The 18936-nt window shown below is 29.7% G+C and overlaps 1 protein-coding gene across 1 annotated transcript; it reads left to right on the top strand.

Moving 5' to 3' along the window:
- Positions 1-5283: 5283 nt before the first annotated feature.
- Positions 5284-8487, top strand: LOC101247161 (heterogeneous nuclear ribonucleoprotein 1). Its single transcript, XM_004247455.5, has 2 exons — positions 5284-5787; positions 7196-8487. Exons 1-2 carry the CDS (start codon positions 5566-5568, stop codon positions 8156-8158), a joined length of 1185 nt encoding a protein of 394 aa, XP_004247503.1. The 5' UTR covers positions 5284-5565; the 3' UTR covers positions 8159-8487.
- Positions 8488-18936: the final 10449 nt, after the last annotated feature.

The following is an 18936-nucleotide window of genomic DNA, read 5'->3' as shown; positions in this document are numbered from 1 at the left end:
ATTTATTATTATTATCATATATAAGTTTATTTTGATATATTTAGTATAAATTTTTTGGTTTAATTGAACAAAATATTTGCCTGAAATGACATGAGGGGGGAGCCAAAAATTCAATTTTATAATTCTTTTCTGATTTTAGAAGAATGTTTAAATGCTGTAAGTAGATTTTTAACATAAATATATTATTCGGATAAAAAATATTTAATCCATTAAAGCTTATTCAAACTTCTAACTATAATTTATTTATTTTCTTAGAAAAATAGTTCATACTTGGATTTAATATTTTAATGAGCCTATTTTAATTCTTTATGTGATGTGACCGCATATCTGGAAATCCATTTTGATTTGTTTATTATTTTCAATTTCCTCAATCTAAATTTGTTTGAAACTCCTTTTTTTTAAAATTAATGTGGTTGATAATTTTATAATTAAAAAGTAAATTTATGTTATAAATTACAATTTTCTTTGTATCAAATGGCAAATAAATACAATATTAAATGTTAGTCAAAAACTCATTTAATTTTCCAAACATTTTTATATAGAAAAAGTAATAGTGCCACCCACTTCCCTTAAAATTAGGCTCCCTTTTAATACTTTTATTCTCCAAATTTTATAAGGATTTTCAAATCTTTTCAGATTTTGTATTATAAATACATCTTCAAAATTTTCCAATATTATTCGTGCAATTAAGAGGGCATGTTTTTCTTAAATGTCAATTAAAAATAAATTTTCATCATGGAAGCTAATACTGTATTAGCAAAGAGTACGTCGATTTGGATGTTATATTAAAATTTTCAAAAAATTATATTTCTATTTTTCTATTGAAGATGTTTTTGTGTGAATCCTATTGGCCCTAGTTACCCAATTTAAAATTATTTAATCCCCTCCACTCACCGATCTATCGTATCTCAACAATAACATATCCAATATAATTTTATAAGCGTGGTTTGGAAGGATAGTGAATATGCAACTTTATCCTATCTTGAGAAGGTAGAGATAACTATAGTTAGGGGTGGACATAGTATGGTATGATACGGTATTTGAAACTTTAGATACTGTAATTTCGGTATTCGTTTTTAAAAATACTATATCATTACCATATCAATTTAACTCGGTATGGTTCGGTATACTGAAGTTCGGTTTCAGTATTCTAAGGTATGGTAAGTTGGTAATTATAGTTTGTTACAACTTTGACTAATATTGACTCAGGGTGTTATGACATTGACAATTAAAAAAAAATCTATATTTTATCATACTAACATATTATACATGGAAAAATACCTAAATTTAAAATGAGTTAGGTCCAGATTGTTATCTTAACTCATTATGATCCGCACAAATTTAACTCAAATTGTCCAATTACCGCGGTAAAGGTAAGGAATAAAAATTGATGGAAGAATTCAAGGATTTCAATTCATTATGGGATCAAGAGTTTGATTCTAATGTCTTCTTCTATATTTTTGTGTGAACTTCTCATCTTCCATATAAGTAATTGATTTTTCTATAGGGAATCAACAAAAAATGACAAGTAATAGTGATTTAGATTTTATAGTACTCTTTAAATTTTTATACATTTCTCCCATTTCCCCTTCTCCTATTTTATTATTATTCTTTTTTTTTTAAAAAAACTAATATTTGAGATTGGTAAGAGTAATTTCAACAAAATTTTATCCAGAAATACAAGACAAGGTTTTTACGGGACTTATTACATAGTTATTTTCTTAAATTTTCTAGCAAATTTCACGAGAAAATGGTTAAAAGCCCCCCAATCTATAACTGGATTTTCATCTACATACTTTAACTTTACGGGAGTCTTATCACCCCCTCTAAACTATCTAAAACTGAAATAGTTACACCCTTGAAAGGCCACAACCACATCTATATTGATTTGTGAATTTTCACACGTTCGACAATTAGAAATTTAATTAATTTATTGTTTTTTTAATTTTTTTATAATTCCTTTCTCTTTTTCCTATACTCTTCCAATTTCTTCAAATTCTTAAACAATTTTTTCCCAATCACTTCAAATTTCTAAAGTAACTTCATCATTACTTTAAACACCAAAGTCCATCAAAATTGGATTATGAGGAACAAGAGAGAGATGAGAGGAGGTGTGAGAGGGTTTTTGCTGATATTTTGAGTTTCGCCGGAAGCGACGACAATGGTGGTGTACCAGACGCAGCAGTGACATTTCATCGGAGGCAGTGACAATGGTGGCGTTTCGTCAGAGGCAGCCACAATGGTGACATTTCGTCGGAGGAAGCAACAATGGTAGTTTTTCACTGGTAGTAGTGGAGAGAAGAAAATTGAAAAAAGTAAGGGTAGTGAAATAGAGAGGAAGAACAAGTGCAGATTCTCTTCGAAAAAATGAGGAAGAAATTTCTAATTTGTTGCTTGAGATTTGAGATTGATAACTAAAGAATCTATAAAATAAAAAAGAAAACTTATTTGAGAGTTCGATTGGGTTTGATGTGAACCTAAATTGATTTTTTTTCTCCCCAAATATGATCCAGATCTCATTTTTAGGTGATATAGATAGATCTCATTGTACTTTTAATTGATTTGAATGATTTATAAAATTTTCTTACATGAGATTTTAAAAACTTGTGTGAAATCAACCATGGTGAATCCACTAAAGATGGTGGTTTAGAGATGGTGAATGGTGGATGAATTTGATCTTTATTGCTATGGAGAAGAAGACAATAAATAAATTTTTTAAAAAACATATATTTTTAAAAATAGATATTAAAAATAAAGTTTTAATGTTAAATTTTTTTTGCTCACTCTCTCAAAGAGAGTGAAATACACTCACTTTGCCAGCTAAGCGTCTAGGGATGTAATAATTTCAGTTTTATAAAATTCATGAGGATGATAGGACCTCCCCTGTAAAGTATGAGCATGTAGTTGGGAATCCGATTATATATTTGGGAGGGGGGCTTTTGACCATTTTCTCCAAATTTCATTTTGATACTTTAACTATATATTGTCTATTTAATTGAACATATGTACGTACGATAAAGTATTGCAATTGAACACTTTTAATTTATGTTTTGAGAATTTTTTGCACAAATTCTCAAGAGCCTATTAAATATTAAATTAAGAAAAAGCTATACAACAAGTTATAATGTGATATATATTTATTATATATAACTATAATTAAAAGAATTACGATTTATAGTTATAACTAAAATTTTATGGCAAATGTCTCTCCTCTCTCTGGACTTTTGCTAGTCACTCTGCCCCCCCCCCCCCCCCCTCCCTCTCTATGATACAATACAATTGGTAACTGTTAGAATCTTGCGTTCACTATCTGTCAATGTACCAGGTCCTTTGACACACAAATAAGGATATAACAAAAAGTAAATGCAGTTTAACAACATATGAGTTTTACATGAAAACCTCCTTGCTCAAGGGAGTAAAACCACGACCTGTCTCACATGATTTTCATAACCGTTTCACTAATCTTTACAAGCAAAAGGAAATCGGTTACACAAAATGTGAGAAAAAGTTATAATCTCACCAACAAGCAATAACTCCATTGCTTGATGAGCCTAATTAGATGTTATTCTACCCACTAAGCTATCACTCTAGACAACTTAGAATTTTCTAAGCAATCTCACAGACTGCCCACTAAACCACTAACCTACTTATGATTTAGAATTTTTTAAGCAACACAAAGGTTGCCCACTAAATTAATTCAACTAACTTAGAATTTCAGATCAAATCACACTGATTCCTTTATAGTTTTAGGATCAGTTTACAATGTAAGATCGAAAAAAAGTATTCCCAAACAACTACACAATGTTCACTTGAGCTTCTGTTGTTGTTGAATATTTCTTCTCTTTGATTTTCTAGGCCTCTGCAAGAGCTCTTGAATGTGTTTTTTCAAGTTGCAAAAACTAATTGTGAATATGAGGATGTTTTGTTTATGTATAAAGGTCACAAAACGTAAAACAATCCCATTGGCTGAGGATTCTGGCGCGTTTGCCACTTCTGCCACTGTTGGAGACTGTGCACCAACTTTTTGTACTTTTTCCAGCTGACAGCCAAAAAGTATATTGAGCCAAGAACCGGGTTCCTTCATAAGGTCCCTGAGTTTGTCAAATCATCAAAATTACAAATAACATTTTTTTCCCTTTTTGATGATGACAAACATATTCACCAGTTCCCCCTATCTGCAAGAATTCTTGGGGTAACTGGAGTTTTATCATCTCAAAGTTGTCAACTCATCAAAATATCAACATAGCAGTAACAATCAATAATACAAATGGAAAAAAATCAATTAATAATCACTTATAGAAACAAATGGTAACACAAACATACATGGTAACACAATATATAATACACAAGGCAACACATGAATGCAAATACGATTAGTTACGAAGCACAACAATGATACAATTATATTTTTTGATACAAATTATATTTGTTGATATACCTGATGCAGTTGATTTGCAATGTGAATTGAATACATAGTCTTTGATATAATTGTATTCATCAATAAAAATTAATTGTATTTGTGAAACTATTATCGGACATATATTCAATTATCGATGAGATACACAAATCACTTGAGTCTCTCTCTAATCTCTTTTTCAAATCTCGCTCGCCCTTTTTCATTTCTCCCAATATCGCTGTTCGTCCTCCTTTCAATAGCTAGATGTTTATACAAATAATTTAATTTGTATCAATTTTATTTGTAATACAATTATTGATTAGATATACAAATCAATTATGTCTCACTTTACATTTTGCTCACTTCTTTTCCCCCTCTCCCATTCTCGCTCGCCTATTTCCTCACTCTAACATATAACTACGAATCATAACTAATCAAACTATAAGAAGCCTGATTATATTTCTTGTAACAACCATCTTGAATTAACCACATTAAATCTCATGACAGTCAAAAGCTTGACTCTAGTCGATATACTAGCAATAAGCTTGACGACAAATGAAATACGAAAGAAAGGGCCTTCCTCTTCTTTAATTATATATGTATTAACTTCAATTAGGAAATACTCACAAATTTTTAGGACTTTTAAGACCATATCATACTATTTAAGAGATATAATGTTTATGTATAGTTAACTCAGCTACCTAACAAACTCTTGAGAACATACATAAATTTATATGTCTAATTAAAACACTTCATCACATGTTCAAATGCTCAATTAAAACATATCATAAATCAGTATCTATCGTGGCATTAACATGTGACACCATACTATAAAAAAAGAAACAAATATATTCGTAAAAGAAAAATAAAATAAAATAGAATTGGTTAGGTTAGTAATGTATTTATTTAACCATTTAACACACACAAAAAAGTATTGCAGTTTCAGTTAGAATACGATTTTGAAGTGTGATTCCCAAATCTGCCCTAAATCTGGAAAAAGAATTGTTCAATTTGATTTTTTTGATCTTCATTTTCCCCAACCCTAGCGATGAATTCCACAAAAGCTTTGTTTACCCACAGAAAATACATACGTAAACTGTAACATTACACAGCAGAAGAGAGATTTTTTTCTTTTTGTTGTTGTTGTTGTTTTTCAGAATTTGAAGAAGATGGATTCCGATGAAGGAAAGCTGTTTGTTGGTGGATTAGGATGGGATATTAAGGAAGATAAGCTAAGAGACTATTTTACCCATTATGGACAAGTTACCCATGCCATAATCATGCGTGACAGGGTTACTGGCTTATCGAGAGGATTCGCGTTTGTTGTCTTCTCCGATCCTTCTGTTATTGATGCCATTCTTCAGGAGAAACACACTATTGATGGCCGTCCGGTAAGTAACATTTCCAATTTCATGATCATCCATATGAATTTTGATGTTTAGCTACAAAATTTGTCGTCTTCAATCTGTCTGTTGCTAATTTCATGTGGGTGTTGGTTTATTTTATCAGTTTTGTACCTGTAGCCTTAAGACTGTTTGGATTGACTTATTGGAAGTGTTTTTTTTTGTGGTGTTTGAAGAAGACAATAAAAAAATGACTTTTTGCTTAAGCTTATATCCTACTTTTAAAAAGCCAATCCAAACACACTCTCAGTCCTTACCATTTTTTACTTTTTAAGATGACATAATACATATCGCCCTTTATCTTGGCTTTAGCCCTTCAATTTTGAATGTGTACAGTTAAACTTGTATAAAATTGAAAAATAAATGCACGTGTCTACCTGACATGCTACACGTGGGACACTACGTATGACGCAAAATTGCAATGTAGGATGAATATGTTTATATAAGTTTAAGTGCTTGCTTGTGGAGACTCGAAGTTAGAGGGAATAGATGTTCGTTGAAACCAAGTTAAAGAACACATTTATGTATTATGCCTTTCAAAATTGATCTCAATTGAGTTTTTTTTTTCCAACTGATTTATGTTTGAATGCTTTCAAAGTTAAGGTTTTCCCATAAGGCAGTTTGGAATTTTGTCATTAGTTGCATCAGGATGTGTTGTGTCTAGGCATTTGCCGTGACTTCAATTTCGTCTCCAAGTGTTTATATAACCTGTGTATTATACCACATTGTCTCTAAATTTGAATCCATTTTTCAGTCAGTTTTTCCAAATGGTGGGTATGATTAATGATGTACACTCCTTTCACTTGTAACTTATCTTTTAGGTTGTTTGATTAAAAGCTGTGCAATGCTTCTGTTGAAACCATCACATTTATGAAGGCAAGGGTAAGGGTAGGGTATTATTTGTTTAGTTTTGCTTTTGCAGGGCAGTGAAGACAAATTTCCTTAGATAATGAAGGATTCTGTTTTTTGTACTTCCCATTTTTTGTAATATATTCATTCAAGGAAAGGACCCAACTTCTGATGATGTGATGTTCACTCTTTTGGGGAACACTGATTAGATGACTTTTTGTTATTCGTTTACATGATGACATCCCACTTGCGCCTATGTTGTCAACTCTATGCAAAGTTAAAGGAGTAATCTGTTAGATTTTCTTGTTCTTTATTGGATATGTTTATCTGAGCCCGAAACCATTCAAAGACATGATATTCTAGTGGATATGCTTGAGTCACATATTCTGAAAGTTCTTAGCAGTGTTTAAAGTTGATGAAAAATCCCGCTTGGCGGCTGTGATGTTGTAGCTTGGCTTCAGCTAAACCACATTGGAATTTCTTGCTGATGAAATGCCTGTTTACTTGTCTGTCTATTTTCACTTTAGACTCAAGTTTTTCCATTCAGGTTGAAGCTAAGAGGGCTTTACCAAGAGCACAACAGCAGAGTTTGAGATCGCGACTTCCTCATGCCAGTGAAGATACAAGACTGGTAATGCGCAATCTCAACAACAGAACGAGAAAAATATTTGTGGGTGGGCTACCTTCATCCCTTACTGAAGAAGAGTTTTGCCAGTACTTCCAAGATTATGGTAATGTGACAGATAAAGTAATTATGTTTGACCCAAACACTGGTCGCCCGCGAGGATTCGGTTTCATCACCTTTGACTCAGAAGATGCTGTTGATAGAGTTCTTCATAAAACCTTTCATGAACTGAAAAATAGGATAGTGGAGGTAAAACGTGCCCTGCCAAAAGAAGCAAATCCCGCTGGCAATAATTATGGTGGAGGTTACCCGGGTTATGGTTCTTCTGATCCCATTAGGTTCCCACAGCCTGCTTTTTGTGGTTACACTCCCTATAACAGCTATGGAGCTCTGAATTATGGTTATGGTTATGGTTATGATCCTTATACTTTCTACGGTGGGGCAGCTAGAGTATATATGAATCCATCTTTGGCCAGCATTGTTTATGGTAACAGCTTGCCTGGTGCCACAAGAAACCAGTGGAGCAGCCAGAATCTTGGGCATGGTGATTTCTATAATTTAAATGCAAGTTATGGCGCTTCTAGTTCGTTGGGTGCTTCATCCACTCGTGGTGTTATTTTGTCATCAACTAGTACATCTCAGGGTCATGCTTCTCAAAACAATAATCAGGGGAATGGTTGCAGTATGTACACAGAAAATGAAGGTCCTATCACTGATTCTGATGGTAACGAGACTGGTGATAGGCATACAGGTAGTGCTCCTCCAAACAGCAGCAGTGGTGAGGCAACTACCCATGCAAATGGGTGCAGTACCACAACAACAGTCTTTGACAGCAGTACTGGTTCTCCAGGGTTTCCTGATGCAGTTTTAGTTTCCGATAAGTAAGAAATTCCGGTTTATTGTGGTTAGACTGAGGGGAATACTAACAGCACTAACCGTATCATTATATTATCAGCTTCTAAGACTCAATCAGAGAAAAAGTAACCCTGTTAACACCACCAGTTTGGTCACAATAGATCCGATGACTGGTTGAGTTACCGCAGTCTATTTATTATCGCGTAACAGTTACATTTTTCATTAACATTCCTACAGCTGACTAGTGTTGGTTTAAACTGGTGTTACAGCGTTTTTACATTCGTGCAGACGATTAGTTACATTGACATCTTCTGTTGAAGGTATTACTCCTACCTGAATGATTATGTTTCTTTCCTTGATCTCATACCTGAAGTAGCTATTTATGTGAAATCTAATCTATTCCTACAGTTGGTTACTTGAAAATGATTTTAGTTTCTACATATTGGCATAAAAAATCTGCCTATGATAATTATTATAGAATATCGGCATTTGTTAAATGTCATTAATCAATGTCACTAAAGGCTTTTGGGACATATACAAATGTTAATTATCGCTGATAATCATTTTTAATGTAGTGTGTTACAAACTCCATACCATCATCGTAGAACTAATAATAAATTAAACGTTTGTTAAAGGAAGTTGTTAATTTTTTCTTCATCTTCGTAACTCCATAGCATCCTATTCAGATTCAGCGATCTTTTTTCTATTAAAAAGAAAATTTTATTTTATGTATTATTTCTTTTCTTAATAAAGTTCATTTAGGATTTTTCAAACTAAGCAATTCTTTTTTTAAAAAAAATATTTAACATGGTAAGTAGGTAGTTTTTCTTGGGATAAACATGTATGTATATTCCTCATTGAACAATTAAAAAAAAGATAGAAATTTATTTCTCAGGAAAAAAAATATATTTTTACATCATAAGTTACTATCATTTTACAAATGAACTTACTAAGAGATATTATATCAAATAATGACACACAATATCTTTTTTTTTTTTAAAAAAAAAATAATCCAAATATAAAATTCTAATTAGGAAAAATATTGAATAATGTTATAGTGATGTAGGTAACCCAATTAATATTATGAGATTTGTTCAAACCTATTTGAAAGTAAGTAGTAATTTTTTTTCCCCTTTTTTATTATTTGAATTCATTACCATAAAATAATCGGATGATTTTATCGCTATAAATACACCCTTGATATTGAGATTCAACATCAAGGGTTTTTATTGTATAAATGATGTTCCTTTTACTAGAAATAGTATAAGTATAATAGAAACAAATGCATTATTCTTTCGCATGATTAAATTTTTTTAAAAGGTTGAATTCAAGTCCTTTAAGGTACCATTCCACATTTTCTTAAGAAGTTTTAACTTTTTGGTCGTTTCGCTAATTTATCCTCACATTCATTCATTTATTTATTTTGAATATTTTTACTCTTTTCAATAGAAGTAAAACAAATATTTATTTTGTATATGAGATGTAGGTGAGACGAAGAGAAGCGATTAAAACTTATTTTCCATGTATAGTTTTTCCATGTTTGTGTAAGGACTTGCAACAAAATAGAATGTACAAGAGTGTAACCTCGTACATTAGATCAATTTCAGTTATGTCAATATGCACAAACTCAAAGATCTGGGCTACATGAGTATCTTGCAGTATGAATGACACTAATTCATAATATAGTCAATCGTCATAATCATTATATTTGTAATTAAAATGATAATGTTATAAATAAAATTAATATTATGTAAATTAAAGTCTTAAATTGAATATTTTGGTAATTTTTCCAATCCTAAATTGAACAGTAATAAGAATAGTTACAATTCTATATGGACTCAAAATTAATATTCCCTCCATTTTAAAAAGAATGATTTTATTTTGTTTTTAGTCTGTTTAAAAGAGAATGATTTTATTGCTTTTTTTGACAACACTTTAACTTTATCTTTGCACAAAATTAAAAACATTTTGGTACATTTAACATAATTTTAATTTAAAATCACAAAAGATTGAAAATTCTTCTTTCTTTTCTAAAATTCAATTTCAAATTAAACTATACCATCATTTTTAAAACGAAAAAAAGTAGAAAATTGAACACTTGCAAACGATTCTTTTCTTCTTTCGTGCTTAGTAAATTAGTACATTTACCATAAATAGCATGCGTCACATATACCTATTATATACCGGACCATATTCTCAATTAAATAATTCTCATAATTGAATTAACATTGTAGTCAACATACTTAATAAATCCACATATAGGCAGTCGGATTCAATGATTTTTTTCTTTCGATTTATGTATTATTCTTTTTCTTAATAAAGTTTATTTAGGATTTTTCAAACTATACACAATTTTTTTTATTTATGTTTAACATGGTAAGTAGGTAGTTTTTCTTGGGATAAACATATATGTGTATTCCTTATTGAACAATATAAAGTAGATAGAAATTTATTTTTTAGAAAAAAATATTTTTTACTTCATAAGTTAAAGATCATTTTTACAAACGAACTTGCTAAGAGATATTCTATCAAATAATGGCACATAATATTTTTTTTAAAAAAAATAATCCAAAAATAAAAATCTAATTAGGAAAAATATTGAATATGTTATAGTGATGTAGGTAACCCAATTAATATTATGAGATTTGTTCAAACCTATTTGAAAGTAAGTAGTAATTTTTTTCCCCCTTTTTTGTTATTTGAATTCATTACCATAAAATAATCCGATGATTTTATCACTATAAAACACCTTTCGGTTATTATTTGTATAAGTAATGTTTCAAACTAGGCAATTTTCTGATTAATGTTTAACATGGTAAGTAGGTAGTCTTTTTTGGGTTTAATGATCCTTATTTTTTTTTAGCAAAATATTCCTTGGCCAAAAATTCCAAAAAAAGGTTTTTTATTCCCTCTTTAAAAAAATTTCTATTTATTGTCTATATATATATATATATATATATATATATATATATATATATATATATATATATATATATATATATATATAAATAAATCAAACTTTTTATTTCTTATTTAAAAGAAGAGTGTGTTTTCACTTTATGTTCTTTGCGAGCTATACATATCAAATTCTTATCACCTCGATGAGATACGTACCTCACATTAGATTCAGCGCTTTGTATTAAAAATAAAAAAAGAGAAATTTATTCCTTATTTAAAAATGAACTTATTCTATTCTATCAAAGAATGAAAAATTATTTTAAAAAAAGAAGAATCCAAACAAAGAATTCTAATTCGGAAAGATTACATCATTCCAATTTTTCACCATCTATAGTATAATCCATTTAAAAGTAATGGTATAATTTTCGAGACACATGTTGGGTATGTAGCAAGAATTAATGGAAAATGGAGGGCACCATTCATAGTATTATCCATTGAAAAGTAATGATGTAATTTCCAAGACACGTGTTAGGTATATAACAAGAATTAATGGAAAATTGAGGGAAGATGAAAAGAGAGGAACTTGAAAAGTTTGAAACTTGAAGAGTCCTCTTATACTTTAGTTAAAATACATTTGTCCCTCATGGTGGTGGTAAGGAAAATAGGAGATTGTAAATATAAAAACACTCCTATTATATAATTAATTGTTAAAAGGGTTGAAAAGAGGGACCCCCCTCGCACCGTCGCTCGCTCGCTCGCTCGACTACGGCTACAACTTTGGAAGATAATCGATCGAGAGATTATTTTTTGGACAAAACTTGTTTTAATTATTTAGTTAATTAATTATTTAATTAATTAAATCAAATTAAATGACCAAAACTTTATTAGTTAGTTGATAACATAAACATTTTTAATTATTTAGTTGAGATTAATCGACACGTTTTAATTTTTTAGTTGATTAACCCAATCCGACTTGGATTCGCGTGACCCGTTTTATTTAATATCTTTCCTTTAATTTTTTTTCACCTTTTGGAAATGACTGTTCCAAAAGGTTGCAACTTTCAGGAACAGCCATGACCATTTGAAAAGTTACAAACTTTCATTAATGGTAATGTGGATTCTGAAAGGGTTGCAACCTTTCATAACATGTTCCTCTTGCCTATAAATACCATTTATTCTTCATAATTTTTCATTACGAAATTTTCTGATTTCTTCTTCTTCTTCTTCTGCACAAAAGTTTCTTCATGTACTTTGATGTTGAGTGGTTCGCTGACACCAGAGTTTTGAGTATCAATACGCTGGTGATTGAGTTCATTCTATCTTGGGAGGACATATTCCAAATCAAACCTCGGATACTAGAAGAGAATAATTTCCTTAAGGGGACACTGTACATTCAGTGGGCTTAATCTTTTCTATTCTAAGTTTCCATTCAGTATTGGGTTGAGTATTCACTCCAACCATAGCTAAACTTTATTTGTTGGAATCAGTAATTCTATTTTTCAAACACAGGTTGACAACAATCTTAAGGAAATTATTATTTTAGTTTAATTTGTGTATTTGGTGGAGACAAAAACCTTTGTGGTTTTTATACTCCTTTAAGTCTACAATTTTGAGTTATTGCTTACTAAGATTGTATCGATTTTTTTATCAGAAATGGAAAACATCAATGTTATGGTGGTTGTTGATGCATCAGCCCAAACTGTTGTACCACAAGCAGAGAAACCGAATAAATTTTATGGTATGAATGTTTAAGGATGACAACAACGAGTATTTTTCTGACTTATCACTCTTGGTCTGCAGAAATTTATCAGGGAAGAAACTCCAGTGACTTCTACTGAAATGCTAGAAGAGAAAAATTCATGATTATTGAAGCATGAAAATAAACAACCTTCCTATGTAAGGGTTACATTCTGAGTGCTTTAGAGGATGACTTATATAATGCCTATAGTAAAATGATAATTTAGAAAGAGTTGGGGGTGGACTTTAAAAGAAATATAAGATAAAGATGCATGCCTGAAAAAAATTGTGGTCGCAAAATTTTTAGACTATAAAATGGTAGATAGTAAAACGGTTGGATCACGAGTGCAGGAACTTCAAATTATTCCCATGATCTGATTGCTGAAGATATGATAGTAAAATGAAGCTTTTCAAGTGGCTGCAATGATTAAAAAATTGCCTCCTTCGTGGAACAACTTCAAGAATTATCTAAAGCACAAGCATAAGGAAATGAAGCTTGAAGATTTTGTCATTCGGCTAAAAATTGAGAAAGATAACAAAAACGCTGAAAAAAAGTCTTGTAAGAGTTCAACAATCATTGGAGTTAATATTTTTGAAGAAACTCATGCCAAAGACAAAAAGAGAAAGAAGTCCAACGGACAGGAGTCAGAACAAGCCAAGAAGAAATTCAAAGGCAACTGTTACAACTGTGGTAAGGCTGATCATAGGTCTTCTGACTGTTGTGGTCCAAGAAAGGAAAAAAATAAATGCAAAGACAAAGTCAAGCAAACATTGTGGAAGATATGGAAGATGCAGATGACTGGTGTGCAATGATCTCGGCGTATAACTTAGTTGGAAATCTCAATGAGTGGTTTTTCAACTCAGGTGAATCTCGACATATTTGCTCTGCGAAAAAAGCCTTTGCAACGTACACTTCTGCTGAGTACGATGAAGATGTGTTTATGGGAAACACAACAACAACAATGATTGTAGGAAATGGGAAAGTAATTTTGAAAATGACATCCGACAAGGTGTTGACTTTGAACAGTGTTGTGCATGTCCCTACTATTAGGAAGAATTTAGTTTCTGCTGCACTAATCGTTAATTAAGAACAAATTTAAGTGTGTCTTAGTTAGTGACAAAGTTGTAATGAGTAAGAATGAGATGTTCATAGGAAAGAGCTACCTTAATGAGGGTCTCTTCAAACTGAATGTAATGGTTGTTGACAATATTAATAACAATTCTTCTGATTATTTATTGAAGTCAAATTATTTATGACATGCTTGTTTGGGACATAAAAATTACAAAGCCTCGAAAATTGGTTACTTTAGCAGTATTGCTTGATTTTAAATGTGACAAATCAAAATGCAAAACTTGTGTGGAAAGTAAGTTTGTTAAATATCCTTATAAGTCTGTTGAAAGAAACTCTAAATCTTTAGGCTTAATTCACATAGATATATATGATATGAAGTCGACACCATCTCGTGGTGGAAAAAATATTTTTCAACTTTTATTGACGATTGCACTGATTTTGTTATGTATATTTGCTTAATAGTAAAGATAAAGCAATTGATGCATTTAAGCAATACAAAAATGAAGTGGAGAACCAATTGAATCTAAAGATAAAAATGATTCGAAGTGATAGAAATGGAGAATACGAATCTCCTTTTGCAGAGATATGTTTGGAATATGGTATTATTCATCAAACTACTGCACACTATACACCACAATCAAATGGTTTGGCGGCACGGAAGAACAGAACATTAAAGGAAATAATGAATGCCTTAACGATCAACTCAGGTTCACCGCAAAACCATTGGGGGAAGCCATCCTTACGGCTAATAGGATACCCCGTAGCAAAACACAATCAATTCCATATGAATTGTGGAAAGGTAGGAACCCAACTTGAAATATTTCAAAGTGTGGTGGTGTCTCGCCAAGGCAGAGGCTCCTTTACCCAAAAGGGTGAAACTTGGACCCAAAACGATAGATTGTGCATTTATTGAATATGCTGCGAACAGTAAGATCTGTCGATTTTTGGTTCACAAATCTACAAATCCGATAATTCCTAGATTCATGCTAATACGATAATTGAGTAGATAACGCAAAGTTCTTTGAACACATTTATTCATATAAAACTGAATGTGAGTTTACAAATGAAAGACCTAAATGACCACGAGAAGAATCAATGAAAAATACAGTAACTTCAATGAGTGATTTCAGATTACAACTCTATAGTCTAAGAGACTAATTCTAACCCTTCCAACTCTACAAGTTAAACACTCATTGAAGGAAGCCGCTATTTTATTCTTCACACTCGAATTGACATGCAAATTTTCTTTTATATATGTGTGTGAGTAGGTTGTAGTTGTTGCCCTTGATTAACATACTTGAGGATTTATAGTTATAATCATTATTAAATTAACATTTTAGTCATCAGTTATCATACTCCATAAATCCACATGTCGACAGTCCTACACATGTTCAACGATTCTTATTTAAAAAATAAGAAATATATTTTATTTATTCATTTGCGTAAAAAAAATTTCAAACTACACAATTTTGTGATTTATGTTTAACAATGATACACGCCTCAAGTTTGGTAATCCTTATTTTTCTAAAAAATATTCCTTTGTTCAGAAGAGGTTTTTTTATTCCTAATTTTTTTTAAAAATAGTTTGTATTCCTTGTTTAAAAATTAATAATAGAAGTTTTTATTTCCTTAGTTTTTCTTTTTAAAAAAGAGTATGTTTCACTCACGTATTTTGCAAACTACACACATTTGATTTACGTACTTTAGGATTTATGTGTATATTCCTTATTCAAAAAAAAATAAAAAATCTTTTTATTACTTATTAAAAAATTATATTTTTACCTCATAAATTACTTATTATTTTAAAAATAATCTTACTAAGATATTCCATCAATGAAACACATTTTTTTTAAAAAAAAAAAAAATTAAAAAACAAAATTCTAAATAGGAAAAAAATATTGAATGTGATCTATATAAAGACACAATGAAGGTAACCCAATTAATATTATGAGATTTGTTCAAATCATTCTGAAAATGAAAGTAATTAGTATTTTTTTTTCCTTTTTTGATATTTGACTTCATTACCATAAAACAATTTGTTAATTTTTTTCACTATAAATATACCTCTAATATTGAGATTCAACATTATATTTTAGGCTAGCTAGAGTGAATACTCCATCCAACACTTGAGTTCCTAACTTTGAAGAAAGCTTCAAGCAATGTGAATAGAAGAACTCAACATTCTTCAATTTCAAGAATTGGTGGTAACCTTTGAAAAACCAGATAAAGGAAGTTGAAAGAGTGTTTATCACAAACGAAGCACCATGTTTCATTCCCAATGGCATCCTTAGAAGTTGATGCTAGGTCATTTAGATCTTAACGCGATCTAGTTGACCTATCATCAAAATCTAACAAAGGATTGTTCCTTGTCACACAAGGAACATCCAAGGGAACTATTAGGGAATGGAGCATGATGTTTCTTTTGTGATGACAACGCGCTTCTAACTTAAATTTCTTTATCTTGGTTTTTAGGGTTTCATTTAATTCTTGAAGTTCAAGAATGTCGAGTTCTTTAATTGGATCTCGCATCCAAATTGCTTGAAGCATTCTTCAATGGTTAGAAACTTAAGTGTTGGATGGCATAAATGAACTCATCAATTAGCATAAGAGGAAAAAATAAAAAACTTTGTGCTACTTTCTATTTTAGAAGGATTGGATGAACTCATAATATTAATTTAGTTCCCTGTTTTTTTATTTGTTTATATCGTTGATAATGTTTGTAAAGATCAATAATTACGTATTCAATATTTATTATTTTTTTTCAAAATTCAGAATTATGTTATTGAATTTTTGATAAGTTTTTTTTTGTGTCATTCTTATATTTAATATCTCTCAATTAGTAGCTTCATATGTATATTGATATAATAAGTTACTCAGATAAATATATTTTTATGATTGTATTTGTTTATTTTATGATTTTTCTCTGGTTTGAATATATATATATATAGAGAGAGAGAGAGAAGAGCCAATTTGAGGACAACCAAGGGTAAATTTGTCGGTTCATAAAAATTCTAGAATGTTTGTTTCTATATCATGACATCAAGAAAGTGGTAATAGATTTGTAATGACCAAACAACCAAATATATTTTTAATGTCATGTTTATCCTAATGATGTGATATTTAATATGGACCACATCTTCAATCACATTTCTTTCTTAAATTTTTTGAATATAGACTAATAACTAGTCTATTTTAATGAGATATTACACTTCTTATAGATTTATTTTTTATATAGTACAAAATTTTCATTAAACCAAAAATATTTATTAAGCAATTGTAGAATAAATTTTTGTTTTTACAATATACTAATGATTTTTATAGGTCTAAAGTTAATGCTAATCTAATAATTTGTTAAGACCTAGAAAATTGATCTACGTGATTTATTTCTAAAAAAAATTATATTAATATATTACAACTTATATGGTTAAATGTTGTGATAACTTATTTTAAGTAATATTTCTTTATTATAAAGTAAAGAACTACTTTTTAAGTAATATTTCTTTATTATAAAGTAAAGAACTACTTACTACGAGGACATATAAAAATATTCATATCAATTTTTCATAAAACATTTAATTTGTAAATTTTCATAATAAAATAAATTACATATTAAAATAAGTAAATAAATTTATACTGTGAAATTTCTTTACACTAATATGTTTATATGTATATGAAATAGACATATTTACATTTATAATGTGTACTCCATTTTTCATAAATAATTTTAAACTATAAATTAATCATCTCTTATAATTTTCATGTTGTTTCATTATGACAATTAATATATGACATATCTCTAATGTGTGACAATTAACTCATAATGACGTTCATATAATAGTGAGTTGCACTTTTTAATTTTAATTTTTACTTTGTACAATCTTGAATTATGATAAATTAGTATCATTTGTCGAGAGTAAGAAACATATTAAATATTAAATTATGAATGTTTTACAATTTAAAAATAAATGTTTTCTCAATTGATATTTTGATACTTGAATTTAAAAGTAAGTTACTTTATTACCTTTTATTACAATTTTGATATTATCGACAGAATATTGATATGAAAAAATACTATAAAAATAATTGTGAAAAAACTTTAGTATTTTCATTTTAAATTTTGTTAAAAGGCGCAATAGTTACAAAAACTCAAATTTCATAAATATAAAATTGATCTAAATTTTGTACTCACTCCATTTTGATTTATATAATGTTTTATTTGACTTAACATGAAGTATATTTTTTTTAAAAATACTTTTAGAACTCATGGCTTAAAACAAACCATAAATGTTCATATGATTATAAATCATCTTACTAAGAATAAAATGAATATTTTTGAAGTCAAAATGTTATTAAATATATTGATACATCATTCTTTTGAAATTGACTACAAAAAAATGTCACAGACATTTTCATAGTGTTAAAAACTAATTACATTATATCACTACTCTTTTTTAAATTACAAAAAAAATTCATAGATTTATCTGCAGAAATACGGAAACATTGGTCGTGATACTATTCAGAAAACTTATAAACACATATCTCGCGGATGAATCCGAGAGGGGAGAAGTGTATTCGAGAGGGAATATAGGTGTATTTGAAAGGAGAGAGATGTGTCCAAGAGAGAATAGAGGATAAAGATGTATTCGAGAGAGGATAGAGATATATTCGAGAGGAGATAGTGATGTATACAGAGAATAGGAATGTAGCTGAGAGGGAATTTTTGTAATTTTTTTAAATGGTAGCAAATCTTAGAACTTAAAATAAAATAAAATATGAATTTAGGTAAATTTTTAATTTAAAATTGAAAAGATAATTGATTATATTACGCCCGTGAAGGGGCCTTCGATTATCTAGTATATATGTATAAGTCTTGCTTCGTGAAAGACCTATAATTATAAATTTTAACAATTGTGAAAATTTATTGTTTTTTTCCCTTAGATATATGTGTATATTTGTATACCTAATGTGCTCCTTGGTCGCTTATGGTGGCGGAACTAGAAATTTCATGAATGGTGTTCATGAATTGTATACGAGTACATTTTTTTATTTAAATGAATCACTGTACCAGAAATTTTAAAAATTAAACTACGTAATACACACA

Source organism: Solanum lycopersicum, chromosome 9, assembly GCF_036512215.1.
Source record: "Solanum lycopersicum chromosome 9, SLM_r2.1".
Classification (NCBI taxonomy): domain Eukaryota; kingdom Viridiplantae; phylum Streptophyta; class Magnoliopsida; order Solanales; family Solanaceae; genus Solanum; species Solanum lycopersicum.
Note: the sequence above shows the minus strand (reverse complement) of the source record. Positions and strands in the feature narration are given on the sequence as shown.

Excerpts from the sequence above, each read along its gene's own strand:
- LOC101247161 (XM_004247455.5), top strand. The coding sequence starts at position 5,566 with ATGGATTCCGATGAAGGAAAGCTGTTTGTTGGTGGATTAGGATGGGAT. Across the intron at positions 5,788-7,195 it reads ACACTATTGATGGCCGTCCG|GTTGAAGCTAAGAGGGCTTT; the intron begins GTAAGTAACATT and ends TTTTCCATTCAG.